Source organism: Haliotis asinina, chromosome 2, assembly GCF_037392515.1.
Source record: "Haliotis asinina isolate JCU_RB_2024 chromosome 2, JCU_Hal_asi_v2, whole genome shotgun sequence".
In the NCBI taxonomy this organism is placed as follows: Eukaryota; Metazoa; Mollusca; class Gastropoda; order Lepetellida; family Haliotidae; genus Haliotis; species Haliotis asinina.
The window spans coordinates 28,609,925-28,624,063 of record NC_090281.1 but is presented as its reverse complement, the minus strand read 5'-3'; the positions used below and the strand labels follow the sequence as shown (position 1 = coordinate 28,624,063).

General features: G+C 41.1%; 1 protein-coding gene across 5 annotated transcripts in view; it reads right to left on the bottom strand.

The window, feature by feature from the left end:
- Nucleotides 1–2,447: 2,447 nt before the first annotated feature.
- LOC137273529 (protein transport protein Sec16A-like) overlaps nt 2,448–14,139 on the bottom strand; it is a 39,597-nt gene continuing 27,905 nt past the window's right edge. For 3 of the 5 annotated variants that reach the window (XM_067806254.1, XM_067806256.1, XM_067806258.1), the window contains 3 exons: nt 13,211–13,293; nt 10,000–10,059; nt 2,448–6,396 (listed from right to left, as the gene is read on the bottom strand). In XM_067806254.1, the coding sequence (XP_067662355.1) occupies nt 6,256–6,396; nt 10,000–10,059; nt 13,211–13,293 (284 nt within the window). In that variant the 3' untranslated portion in view covers nt 2,448–6,255. The remainder of the gene's footprint in view (nt 6,397–9,999; nt 10,060–13,210; nt 13,294–14,139) is intronic. The other 2 variants (XM_067806257.1, XM_067806259.1) reach the window with 1 other exon arrangement.

Sequence of the window (14,139 nt, the reverse complement as noted above, 5' to 3'; positions counted from 1 at the left end):
TTGTAGGGTGTGGTACCGGAAATAGAAGAGTTTATAGTTCAACTAGAGGCCGCCAGGTGGCACTGCGAATGTGAATCTGGCTGGTAATTGGTTGATTAAAGCGCGTGATGGTGCGTTATGGGATTGCAGTCAAGGAGCTGTAAAGCCAGCTGGGAGACGTTTCTGATTCAGATTGTGTGACGACGGTGGGATGTGGGGTAACCTTGTGGTTGAAGCGTTCACTCGTCACGCCGAAGCCACGGGTTCGATTCCCGACATGTGGAGCCAATTTCATGAGTCCCCCGTCAAGATATTGCTGAAATATTGCTAAAAGTGGCATAAACCATACTCACTCACTCAGGTTGTGTGAAATTTCACCACATCATTCACAGCGTTGGGAGAAGATGCATCTGAGCCTTAAGTCGGTTGTTTGGTTTTATGGTCCCTGTCAATTTCATGACATTCTGATCATGTTTGATATTTTTAGATACTTTGTTCATTTCAGAAACTGGAAGCCAATTTTTCTCTAAATTTTATCAGTAAGTTTAAAGAGAGACGGGAAGTTGATGACGTTGAGGTGTTGGGACCATGGATGGCGTCTTATCTGGAACCAGGCCGAGGTTCACTGGTTTAAGAAGACTGTGATTTTGTTCTGTCGTTGTCGACTTTTGTTACATCAGCAACAGTGAAATCTAGACTCGGTTATGTAGGACATTGGAGGTAGGCATGTAAGACGCCCCCGGGAAAACACAAAGAAATACAGTATTCATTTTTTAAAAATGTTATCTTCAAAATAGAAATGGCTAAATTCCCAAACCTGGATAGCCAAGATATGCCAGATCACTGCAGATTTTACTTTCATTCAAATCTTCATTTTTGGTTTGGATCTTGGAGACAGTGTAAATAACGTACCATGCTTTGTGTCAGAACTCGGGCAATCTGGACGCCTTTGTCCTTGATTTGGTTTGGTTTTCATTTCTGAATAGACAGAACTGTTATATGAGAGCCAACATTACTGGCTGGTTGTTGCCAGTATCACCACGAGATAACTAGTATTACTGTTTGGTTAGCAGTATCACTCTTGAGTGAATGAGTGAATTTAGTTTTACGCCGCACAAACCAATTTTCCACCTTTTCAGCGGCGGTGTGAAAATTACCATGCCTGGACCAGATAATCCAGTGATCAATACCATGAGCATCGATCTACGAAAATGGGAACCGTTGACATGTGTCAACCAAGTCAGCGAGCCTGACCAGTCGATCCAGTTAGTCGCCTCATACGACAAACATGGGTTACGGAAGGTCAGTATTCCCGGACCTTCACGGGTTCAGTATCAGTATGAGATAACCAGTGTTGGTTTTCCTTTGCCCTTGTCACAATGGGACAACTAGTGTTACTATTTGATAACCACGTAGAGGTACTATTTAATGATCAATGTTTCTGTTACTTAACATGAGACGACATGTGTGCTCATGTGATAACCGCTGCGTATCACTATCAGGTGAGATATAACAAGTGTTACTGTGAGACACATTGTAGCCACGTGGGGAAATCGAACTCAGGTCTTCGGCGTCACAAGCGAACGCTTTAACCATAAGGTTTCCCCACTGCCGCAACATTCCTAGACTGCTCCATATTGATGAGCGTTCTTCATCTCTCGTATCTGTGAAGATCCGACTGAGAACTGCTCTTCAGTAACCCATGCTTGTCGTGTGAGGCGACAAAGGGGATCGGGGGATCGGACTCGCTGACACGTGTGTTGAGAGGTCATCGTATCCAAATTGCGTAGATCGATGCTCATACTGTTGATATCTGGATTGTCTGGTCCAGATTCGAATATATTCCTGCAACATATTGCCTTCACACATTGCACCTATGCGGGGAATAGGCTTCCCTGTAGCCCCGTCAGATACAAAGACAGGTAGTGTACCATATGAAAGTGCGCGGACGTCGGCATCCGAGACGAACTGTGTTGGGCTTTACATAATGTACCCATGTGGGGAATGGAAACCGAGCTTTCGTGTAACGAGCGAACCCTTCACCCAATGGGCTTACATTCTCCCCGGCCTTGATTCACCTTGATTTGCAGCGTGAATGACTGAGTTTAGTTTTACGCCGCGCTCTGCAGTATTACAACTTTAGAGCTATTTGGCGGCGGTCTGTAAATGATTGTGTCTGGACCAGTGATTAACAGCATGAGGATCGATCCAAATGATTGAACCGATGACATGTGTGACCCACGTCAGCGAGTCTGACCACCCGATTTCGTTAGTCGCCTCATACGACAGGCATGGGTTGTTGAAGACCAAATCTAACCCGCACGAACACCACAGCGTGAACACTATGAACAGGTTCCAGACACAGAAAAGGTGTGTGGGAATCAAGCCAAGAAATCGAGCGCAACTGGCAAACACAGTACCCGTTTTGCCACCCCACATTCCCCAATAAAGACAGAGACATTCAGTCGTAATGAAAAATGGTTGAGTGTGTATTGGTTGGATATTTCATTTAATGAAATAAGATTGATAAAATTCTCGAAAACACAATTGCACCAAGAATCAGTTAAATCTGTGCTACAACAAACTTCTCACAGGCGTGTACAAGGCTACTACCCACACAGAAACTAAGGACAAAGTAACAAATGGTAGAATCTGACAAAATATACAAATGGAATAAATAGGCGTAATACATATTTCAACAAATCCTTCTACACTAATAAATATAGATGCATTATCACATACTCCACTGTTCGATCCGGGAGTCAATATACAAAATATACCGCTCGAACCAGCAGTCAATATACAATATATACACCACGGACTTCCTCTCCCTATGTACACTCTCTCTTCACACACTCCTTCCTCATACGAGCAAGTCTAACGTGCACTCAGCCTATCAGTCCCCATGCGTTGACCTATCAGGATTTATTCACACTCACCGTGGCAACGTTAACCACCGATGTTAGTAACAATACACTACTAGAGAGTTCAGGCTAACCGTTATTTCATATTACTGTAGCAGTCACGCAGTGCCTTTAATCTGCAACAATGTATCGGCATTGCATGACACAAAGGTAATATTCAACTGGTTTGTCCTCAACTTCTTTCAGTAGTGTAGGACCTTGTGAGCGGACATAGTTTCACGCCGCTATAAGCATCATTCCAAGCAGTATAACGTATGGGGACACCTGAAATGGGCTTCACACATTGTACCCATCAGGGGAATCGTAACCGGGTCTTTGGCGTGACGTTTGAACGCGAACCCTGGCTATCCCACCGCCACGGTAGGACCTTGTGACATGTTCATGAAAACTAGTGTGAACACACGTGATCGGTCCAGGCTCTTGTACACTGGCACAAGATCGTGAAGTTTTGATCGTATCATCGGTACGTTTTTGAACATCTGAGATCGTGTTCTAGCCTTGGTGCTTTGCGGTGCAGTAGAGTCTGCACTGTCACACATGATCTTCATCTCTGGTTCATCCCTGTCACCAATCGGTCAAGGTGCCCGGTATGTGAATCTTCTGCTAACAGTCAATGCTTATACCATCTCATGTGTACACCTTCATCCCATGTGCATCCTTGATTACCCAGCGCATCTCAGATCCACAGTATTTTGGCGCAAACGTCAGACGGATTGCCTGCCAAAGCTTACTTTTAGAAGAAACCATATGTAGATTTGCGGTTTTAGGTTTTGGAAGAGATGTCACAATCTACTCTGCTAATCGGTAACTTTACACAGGTTTTAAGTCGATCTTAAGTGCAATCTGATTGGACGGCTTCTATTTGTAGGGAATATTTCAAATCGGGACTATGAACAATTGTATGGTGTCAAACGGGGTTCAGGGTACTTACTGAAATTGAGATACTTCTCACTGGATTATCAAGGATGTAACCTACAGGTCCAACAATGGTTAATGCATTTATTCATTCAGAAAACATGAAAGAAAAGTTTGACCTAATTTTCCTGTCTGTCTATTGTTCCGGCTTTTAATGCCGCATCAGAGTCAGGACTGAAACACGTGCTTGAAGCTGTCTCACCACGTGTATTGGTTTCCATACATGAAAATATCATCTGAATAAGCCTCACAATACTGTACAATTTTTTCAATATAAACACTTTAACATTTACAATCACACAATGTACATAAAATACCATGTACAATCATACAGAATATACCACGTACATGGACATACAACACCTTTCACCAACTCTGTCGTGAAGTATATACACACACAAGGTGAGGTCTCGCTACTAACCAATGGCACAAGAACATCAAACTCATCATTCTCAATCGTCCTCATCTTCCACACAGCTCCAATCAACAAGCCGCGCAACAGGGACGTACATACTTATAAATCAATACAAAATAGGCGTCTTTAGTATTCTCTTTAAACAGTACTTCAGCGAATCATCAAAATGCATGGTAATAAATTCATACGATTGTCCACTGGTTATCACATATAACTTGTAGATCTCTAGTTTAAATGCAGCCAAACAGGAACAGAACTTCTCCAAATGCTTTCAGCTTGGAGTGACGTATCTCGAAGGCACACCGACATCTGAATATACTGTTATTGTACTGAATACAGGTACCATAAACTAAGTTACAAGTTAATCTTAACATCGTAAAACTTGCTTCCAGTATAACGAAATGCAGGAGCCAGCAGCAGAAACATGGAGCAGAAACCGACCATTTTCCCGGTTGATTCTGGGTCACAAGAATTGCGTCTTCCACCAGATGCAGCACATCCTTAAGCTAAATGAATACCGCTTCCCTTTTCTACTTGCAACAGACAGAGCGCCTATTAACACCCAGATAAAAGCATGTTTGGCTGTCAAAGGCAAACACACACTCTATCACCAAATAGTACATTCAACGTTAATGCCCTCGATGTGGATGCTTCTCAGAGTAAATTCCTATACGTAGTCATCACTGAGCACACAGATGATCCACTGACACAAAGACAACACGGACGATCATCTTACATACATTCACACTGCTCAGCCATACAGTCAAGTTTTCTAAATGTGAGTGCTACTGTACATATCCCCAGACGTTATCACCAGAGATCGTCATGACAACAAGGACACAAACATATCTTCCGACTCAGATCAAAATTCAACGGTAACATGGGCAGATAACTCTTAAACCTTGGCATTGCACGTGTTTAATGCTATGGAGTGGGTGCCCCTTACACATAAGAACGTGATCGTCATAGATGGTTGTCCTGTAATCATGTAATCAGCGTGTGAATTGGTTGAATTGGTTCTTCTCTTCTCAAAACTGTATCTTCAGCTCATGCTAATGCTTTTTGGAAAGATGGGTGTATATTATAATTGGGATTATGTTACCCTGTAACAAATGATCTGATGCTAGTGTTGCTATATTAGTTCATGTTTAGCATATTCAATCAACTGAACACTTTTGAAAAATAGAAATATTAAGTACACTTTTAACAAGCACCCTGCAGTATAATTAGTGAAGTTACTAGTTGGTGGTTGAGGGTTTGTGACTGTTCTAATGAAATGGCAACAATTTAACATGCTCGTAATCTTGCTCATGGGTAACTATTTCACACACTGAGGCGCTGTCTAGCAGGAGATTCTGGAACATATGGTTGTTGCCTGAGACAGTTGTCGTGGATCCTTATGCAATGACGACGTCCTTGGAATGGGCAGCAGTCGACTAGATACAGGTTGCAAGGTGTCAGTTACTATGATGGGACCAGTGAAAGATAGTCCGAGATCAGTTCTGTTTTGGTGAATTATAACATGAATGAGACTTACCCCTCAGAGTCATTATCAGACTTTAGCTGTAGTCTTGGGAACATGGTTATAATGGCTGAATACATTAGGTGGGTGGGGCACATGAGATAGAATATGACTGGGAACAATAACATACCTTCACCAGGAAGTGACAAAAAACTAGAAGTGACCTGCAACAGGAAGTCACCTGATACAGGAATTGGTCAAGAACATCACCATCTCATTTCTGTCGATTTTTGGCGAAAGTGAACTAATACGGTTACAATTGTTTAAATGATACATGTTGGAACCATTTTGTTTTCAAAACTAACTATTGATTGAACCATGAGCAGTTGCAGGAAGTTAAACTTTATATCCCCCTGATAATTCCACAATCGTTGAATCACTCACTCCATACCTCCGCATTCAAAGGTAGTCTTTGGGTATTGTTTAAGTGTTTTCGGCACTGATGTTTTAACAAAGTTTAATGGTTTGGTAGTGTTCAAATGCCTCCATGAGTTCTATGTCTACTTTGGGTATTGTCTCCGCTGACCATACCGAGGTCTGTTGGTTGCTGCAGCAGGTTGTTGAACCTGGGGCTGTGCACCCTGAAACTGGGCAGGGTTGAACAGGATTGGGTTGGAAGTGGAACCCGGAGCAGAGTCCGTCTGAAACACACACAGGGTGACATTAACAGGTATCACAAAAATGGTACACATATTGTCGTAGCTCTTGTTTATCTGCACACCAGTACAGGGTTCCCTACTGTGTACAGTGACGGAAGGAATAGGGAGTGAGATAGTGACAGGCATTATATAAATATAATGCATAGTAGCAGCAGGTGGCTTCTTGCTTAAAGCTGCACTCAGCAATATTACAAATATATAGCAGCAGTCTGTAAATAATTGAGTTTGGACTAGAGAATCCAGTGATCAACAGTATGAGCATCAATCTATGCAAATGTGATATGATGACATGTGTCAATCAAGTCAATGACCCTGACCGTCCATCCCATTAGCTTCCTCTTATGAAAAGCAGTTGCTGAAGGACAACTGTAATATATATTCTTCTTTCGGTCATTACAAGTTTCAGTACTTGGAGGCACTGTGAGACATATCCCGCTTCTAGAAGTACACATGTCAATGTAGAACTGTTCAACAAAACTGATAAACCTAATTTTGAATACTAGTAAAAATCCTAAGACCAACAAAGTCTCTCAAACCACCAATGCTACACACTCCTAGGTCATATAATTGCATGAACCTTGCCACGCAGATAAGGATCACCACAATCACCAGAGAATGGAGACCTGTGACAAGAGATATCATGAAATACATGGAGAAGCACTCATAAAATCCATGTCTGGCTGTTAAAGAACCTCTCAGCTACTTCAGTGTCCTCCTGTAGGTTTGTTCCCTATCTGACAGTTGATTCAGATGACATATACAGTGTGTCCAAATCTTCCATTGTCCAGAGTGCCACATCTTCAGTTAATATGTTCAATTCCCCAAGATCTATTCACACACTTAGATTAATTCTGAACATAATTTCAATTGCACAATGCCAAATTTAGACATAAAACAATGACAGTCTGGATTTACAACACATCCATCTGACCAGGATAACTATGAAGTGGAGCAAAAATAAATTTACTAACAGAACAATCATCCGGCTATTCGCATCTTGGGACCTAGACTCTATATTTAATGAAAATTAGTGCTGATGACGTATTTTGATGGATGATTTCAACTTTGAGAGCAGGAGTGGGTGAGTTTATTTTTATAGCAAATATACACCGGTTTATTTTTTACACAGCTTTTAGCAATATTCGAGCAATATCACATCAAGGGACAACACAAATGGGCTTCACGTATTGTGCTCTAGGAGTAGGATAATACCAGAGCTCTTGTAGATAGATTAAGTAGGGTAGGTCATTCCAATAATGAAACTGTGTTGGCAAATGGGTCCAGGTTAACAGAATACAGACATCATACAGTGTATAAGCCTTCTCCGCTCTGTACTTGGCATAAACACCATTATATGCTAATAATATAGCACGATAGCAAATAAACACCGGCAGGTTTGTAAGATATGTTTTACACCAGAATACAGTATGATAGAAACGAGGGATATGAGGGTGATGATGATGACGTCAATGTAAATGAAGATGACAATTTTGTTACTGTTGATAGTAATGGTGAAGCATGCTTCTACTGCAACTGCAAACTCATGTATGTCAACAGCCATGTCAACATGCTACCGTGCTCCATGAACAAACATATGCTTGATAACATGCCACACTGTCAGATCTGTACATACTACAATAAAGAACATTATGTCACTTGATGTGTATCATGTCATGGTCAACCACCCAACGTTTAAGAGCATACAAACTGGTCTCAGAAATAGAATTCAGCATGGATGGACAGAACCCTGGTCACTAACACCAATCAGTCTGGTGACAGTAGATAAGCCACCAACTATAACTAATGCTATAGTTCTCTATGTCAGGAGCAGATAATCAAGTGACTGATACTGCGAGCAAGCCAACACGGTTTGCAGAAAATGAAGTCACTGAAACAACCCGTCCCCTAAATCCATTTGCTCACCTTGTAGGACAAGCATGGGTTGCTTTGAATATAACCATAGGTTGCCAGAAATCCCCTCATGCTCAATGTGGTTTTCAAAGGATATAACTGGTCAAAGTAAGTTATAACACTAACCCTCAGTTATGTAAACGAAACAGTGAAAAATGTATGGAACACCTGCTGTGTCCATGATGATATGTTGGGTATATGTTGACATACATGATGAAAACTGTTAGATGCAATTCAGTTTATGTGAAGATATGATGCAGGTAAACATGAGGACATGAATGAGAGATGATGACAGTGACAGCAAACCAGACACCATGCTGGACATGCAAACTACAACTACCACACAAACATCCTCCCAGTCTCTGCCTGGTGTTAGTGATTACATTAGCAGAGACAGACAGGTATACTATAGTGAGTAAATGAGTATGGTTTTCATGCCACTTTTAACAATATTCATGCTATATCATGGCAGGGGACACCAGAAATGGGCTTCACACATTGTACCCATGTTGGGAATCGAACCCAGGTATTTGCGTGATGAGACACTTTAACCAATAGGCTAGGTTATCCCACTGCCCAAGATACAGGGCTGGAGGCTGAATACAGTGATGCTCCATGGTCCTGAACATCATCCTTGAAAACACAACACAGTCTTTTGTACTACATAATATCTACACAACTTATATCATCAATGCACTTCATGCCTCCGAGTCTGCCAAGGCCCAAGTATCATGCCTCAATCAAATAATCAGTGTGCTCACAAGCCTCCTTCTCACTTCCCCTTTAGGTTTACAATCCAATGATTACTAACATTCACAAGACAGGTACTTTGTACATAGCATTGCTTTCAATTTCTTTGTTTAAAAACATTTGGTCTTTGGCTGATTACAGGTACCTGAAAAACAAATTTTCCTAAAATATATTGTCAAGAATTGAATTATTTAATAGAAGTTTTTTTGTCTTTGAAGGAAAAAAGATTACTGAACCTTGGGCAGTTGAAAACGTAGCAGTTAGAAAAACAACGTCACTGTTATTAACAGAATTTCAGTATGTCTGGCTTCATATCCTCCAACACAATATACGGCTTCAGTTTAAAATCTACAGTGTATATACTTAATAGCTGGGAAACTTCAGTTGGTAACAAAAGCCTGTTCTAAGTTAATGTTATGCCTTAACAATCTCGGACCATTACAAGCATGGCAGATCACTGAGGCCTAAAGAGTTATCTCCCTTTAGTAAACAAACCTCTTATCTCTTATAAAATGGCTACAAATTTTTCTTTCTAAAGATTGGTTGAATAGTCACTAGGACAACTTAACACAATGTTCTGTTAACCTCACTGAAACAATTACACCATTCACAGCTTATTCATCTTTAGGCACTGAATACTGTATAATTTTCCAAGGGATATATTAATCTTTGGAATTGGTTTATTCTATTGTCAGGTAATACAAAAACAATTACACTATTAAATATCCTGATATCAACTTCATTCCCCTGGAGGAGCCAAGTACAGTTACATAGCTATACACACAGGCAGTATACATGACACTATTGACCAGTCAGTAGGAGAGTGGTACAAGTTGTTAGTAACCAGTGTCTACAGATGACCACTACGACACAGTGTGTGATACGAGGCGTACAACACAGTCAGCCTTTTGGCAGACATATTACCTGGGTCGTAAACTGCTGGACTTCCCGTGAGAGAGAACTCATAGAACTTGATCGCGACAACTGCAAGAAAACCTCCCAGAATTACAAAGCACTACACTACAGATACTAATTTGAGTCCATACAGATTATCATACAAAATTCCTTACAATTTTGTGGAGTAATCATTCGTATATAGCATGTTTGACTTTGGAATTCCAGTCAGGCAACACCTACCAATAAGAAAACATTAGATTTTTCTTTTAAAATTCATTCCAGTGACTACAAACTGAACTGCTCATACTTTATATTTCACCTGCCCATCCTGCCATCATAAAGATTACAAAACATCCGAAACACAATGCCAGAAACTCAACAACTATGAAAGCACCATCTAATCACAGGACAAAGGCATGCAAACGAATGAGCAAAACAAAACATGAAGATGATAGAGACAATGGTGTTTGGCAGCTGTCATTTCTGGGTGGTTGTCATGGGTATTTTCAGTCTTGGCACCATTCATTCAGAGTTATGACCAAATATTTCCAACAATTATCCTGAAGCCTTGGTGCTATCTCTAGTCAATTACACATTACACATCATATATATTTTTCATTGATACACATATAAATTTCAAAGTAGTGGGTCTAACACACATAGACCACCCAGATGTTCCTTGAATACACACAGATGTCAATGATGTGCCTTAATACACACTGATCTCAGCTGTGCCCCAAAGCACACTGATCTCAGTGATGTGCCCGAAGGCACACTGATCTCAATGATGTGCACGGATGCAGTGATCTTATTGTGCCCAAATACACACTGTTCACAGTTGTGTGCCCCAATACACTGATCTTATTACATGAGGATGAACACTGACATCAAGAAAAAGACATGTGAGGTGACAGCTGCCAGATGCACCTTCCCTGCAGATGAAACCCACACTAAAGAACACAACACATGATGAAAATGGATGAAAATGAAATGACAATGAGTTCTACCTTGCTCGTAGGTACAAAATAAAGAAAGAGTTAAACGAGTAACCTAATGTCTATTTGGAGATGAGAACAACCAATCTAAAACTCAGGCATCTAGAAACAAATACAGCTGTACTGACAAGATATCCAAGGGGCTTGATATCACCTCCCCAGTGGATTGTAAAGGGTTTGGTTCTAGCCTCTGGAACTTGGTTTGGGGTGGGAAAAGATGCTGGTGCCTGTATTGTTCCTCCTCTTCCCATAGAGGTTACTTGTCATATCTTCCTACAAATAGTCATCCTTTCTGTTCTCAGAAAATACCTTAACACAACAAAATCGCAACATAAATTATGTCCCTTCTTCTGTCTAATCAGAACACAAGTTACATCGACTTAGATACAACATGACTGATACAAGCAAATGTGGGACCACAAATATCCCTCCACTGCCGGGGTCTTGTGTTGATGTATCACACAAAACATTTAATGGCTGGCTTTGAACACTCGCACCATGAAAGGGACATATTAGAACAGAGGATTGTAGGAAGATGTGACAAGTAAAGTCTGTGGGAAGAAAATTGTATTGTTGGGTGACAAGGGTCCTGTAGTGATCAGCTTAGCAGTTTAGGGGTTTAGCAACTGATTGGGGCCTGTAGTTGTGGCATTTGGAGGAGACAAAAGACTAGGTCCTTAATGTTGGTTTCTAGAGGGGCAACAGTTTGTGACCTGTGGTTTTGTGGTTGAGCAGCAGACAAAGCATTGTAGTGTAATATATGGATTGGGTGGAACAGACCAGAGCCTGGGTTGAAGCAACAGACTGTGGCAATTTGTGCTTAGTGTCAGGTGGGTCAACAGTCTGGGCCCTGTGTTGCTGGGTTTGCAGGTTGCTGAGGTAGATAACTCACTAAAGATCATCACAGATTGGGTAAATCTAAGAAAAGAAGTGTTCTACAAGGAAAAAGTTAGCAATTACTTGACTGTCCGTGACACTATAACTGTTGTTGTACAGCTGCTGCTGTGGCTGCAGAAAGGAACAATGGAACAAGTTGCAACAATACAGAGAGTAGTTGAAACAGGATATGGCTATACAACATGTCTAGAATATCATACATCTGAGGGGCTGAATGAATGTCATGGTATGCCTCCTCAACAATATTACAACTCCAATAAGGCACATAGTCGTGTCATATATATGAGAGAAATCTACCTGTGTCAACCATGGAATAAAATTCTTATATTCCAAATAACAAAGAAATCTGTGATCTGTTATGGAAATCTCAGATCTAAAGTTTCAAACCGCTTGCATATCCTCAACATAAATCCTTCAACAAAGCCATATACTCAGCCATTACAGGAACCACAAGTCAACAAGTGTTTGTCCCTGATGTGTGAGTACAACAGACAGTAGGAGAAACTACAAGTCAACAGGTGCCCCACCCTAAGGATGTGAGTACAACACACCATGGCAGGAACCACAAGTCAGCATGTGTTCGTCTCTGATGTGTGAGTACAACACACTATGGGAGGAACCACAAGTCAACAAGTGTCCAACATGGTACATTTCCAGCACACCAGGACCTAGACATCAAGGTTGTAGTCCAGGTTGTGATCAAGGATGCAGTCAACCCTCAGTTAGAGGTCCAACACACCAGGACCTAGACATCAAGGTTGTAGTCCAGGTTGTGATCAAGGATGCAGTCAACCCTCAGTTAGAGGTCCAACACACCAGGACCTAGACATCAAGGTTGTAGTCCAGGTTGTGATCAAGGATGCAGTCAACCCTCAGTTAGAGGTCCAACACACCAGGACCTAGACATCAAGGTTGTAGTCCAGGTTGTGATCAAGGATGCAGTCAACCCTCAGTTAGAGGTCCAACACACCAGGACCTAGACATCAAGGTTGTAGTCCAGGTTGTGATCAAGGATGCAGTCAACCCTCAGTTAGAGGTCCAACACACCGGGACCTAGACATCAAGGTTGTAGTCCAGGCTGTGTTCAAGGATGCAGTCAACCATGAGGTACATGTCCAGCACACCGGGACCTAGACATCAAGGTTGTAGTCCAGGTTGTGTTCAACCTTGACACACAAAACTGTTGCAGTAATACAGCACTTCAGAAAAGTCAATGAAGGCCTCAGATTCAAACATCCTGCATTGTGTCAAAGGAAAAACATCACTAAATCATGCAGAAAAAGTTGTAACTAGAATTAAAGAACTAGCCAACTTGTAGCTAAATTATTGGTCAGTGACAGACTTACCTCCCCTGATGGAGGCTCCAGCAGATTGTTCTGGCCACTCTCACCACCAGCTGGCACTGCTGGCTGACTAGATTCAGTTGAGCCTGAAGAAGAAACATATGAATAAAGCAGGTGAACCTGAAGCTGGCTGATATATCGTCTCCCTGTTACATCACTTGTTTTCCTAACCTGTAAAGACACATGTAAGAACTCATCTTCAGTAACCCTTGCTTGTCATAAGAGGCAACCAACAGGTTTTGGTGGTCAGACTCACTGATTTGGCTGACAAATGTCATCATATCCCTATTGCATAGAATGATGCTCGTGCTGTTGTTCGATCATTTACGGTCAGTTGCTATATAGCTAGAATATTGCTGAGTGCATCAGCAATCAACAAACCAACCAACTTGTTTTTCTCAGTCATCATCCAAACGTGTTCCAATTCAATTATTTATGGCAAAAATATGGAACAATCACAACAGCATGAAGGAATATCATAAATGCATAAAATAGCAAAAGAGAATAATTGACAATGCACAAATACAGAAGATAATCATATTACACAGACTAGAACTTCTGCCTATAACTGTTCCACAGTAAGCGTGCCCCACTGTAAAAGATGACCAAGCTTCAAGAGACACACAATAGTGTAAAAGCCATGATAAATTGGGTATTTAGATTCCTATCAGATACAGAATCACATGTTACAATACTTGGATCTAGATCTTTAACCAGCATATTCAGAAACAGAGTAATATATTCATTGAAACAAATAAGGGAACACATGAAAGCAAAAGTGGTACCATATTCTTTTCCAGGTTTCCTTTCTTTGTATTACCCTGTGTGTGAAAAGTTAGAAAAGCATAAAGGAACATGTCCTTTCATATGTTCCTTTATTTGTTTCGATGAGTATACAAATTCAATGAATTCCACATATATTGCAAACCTCA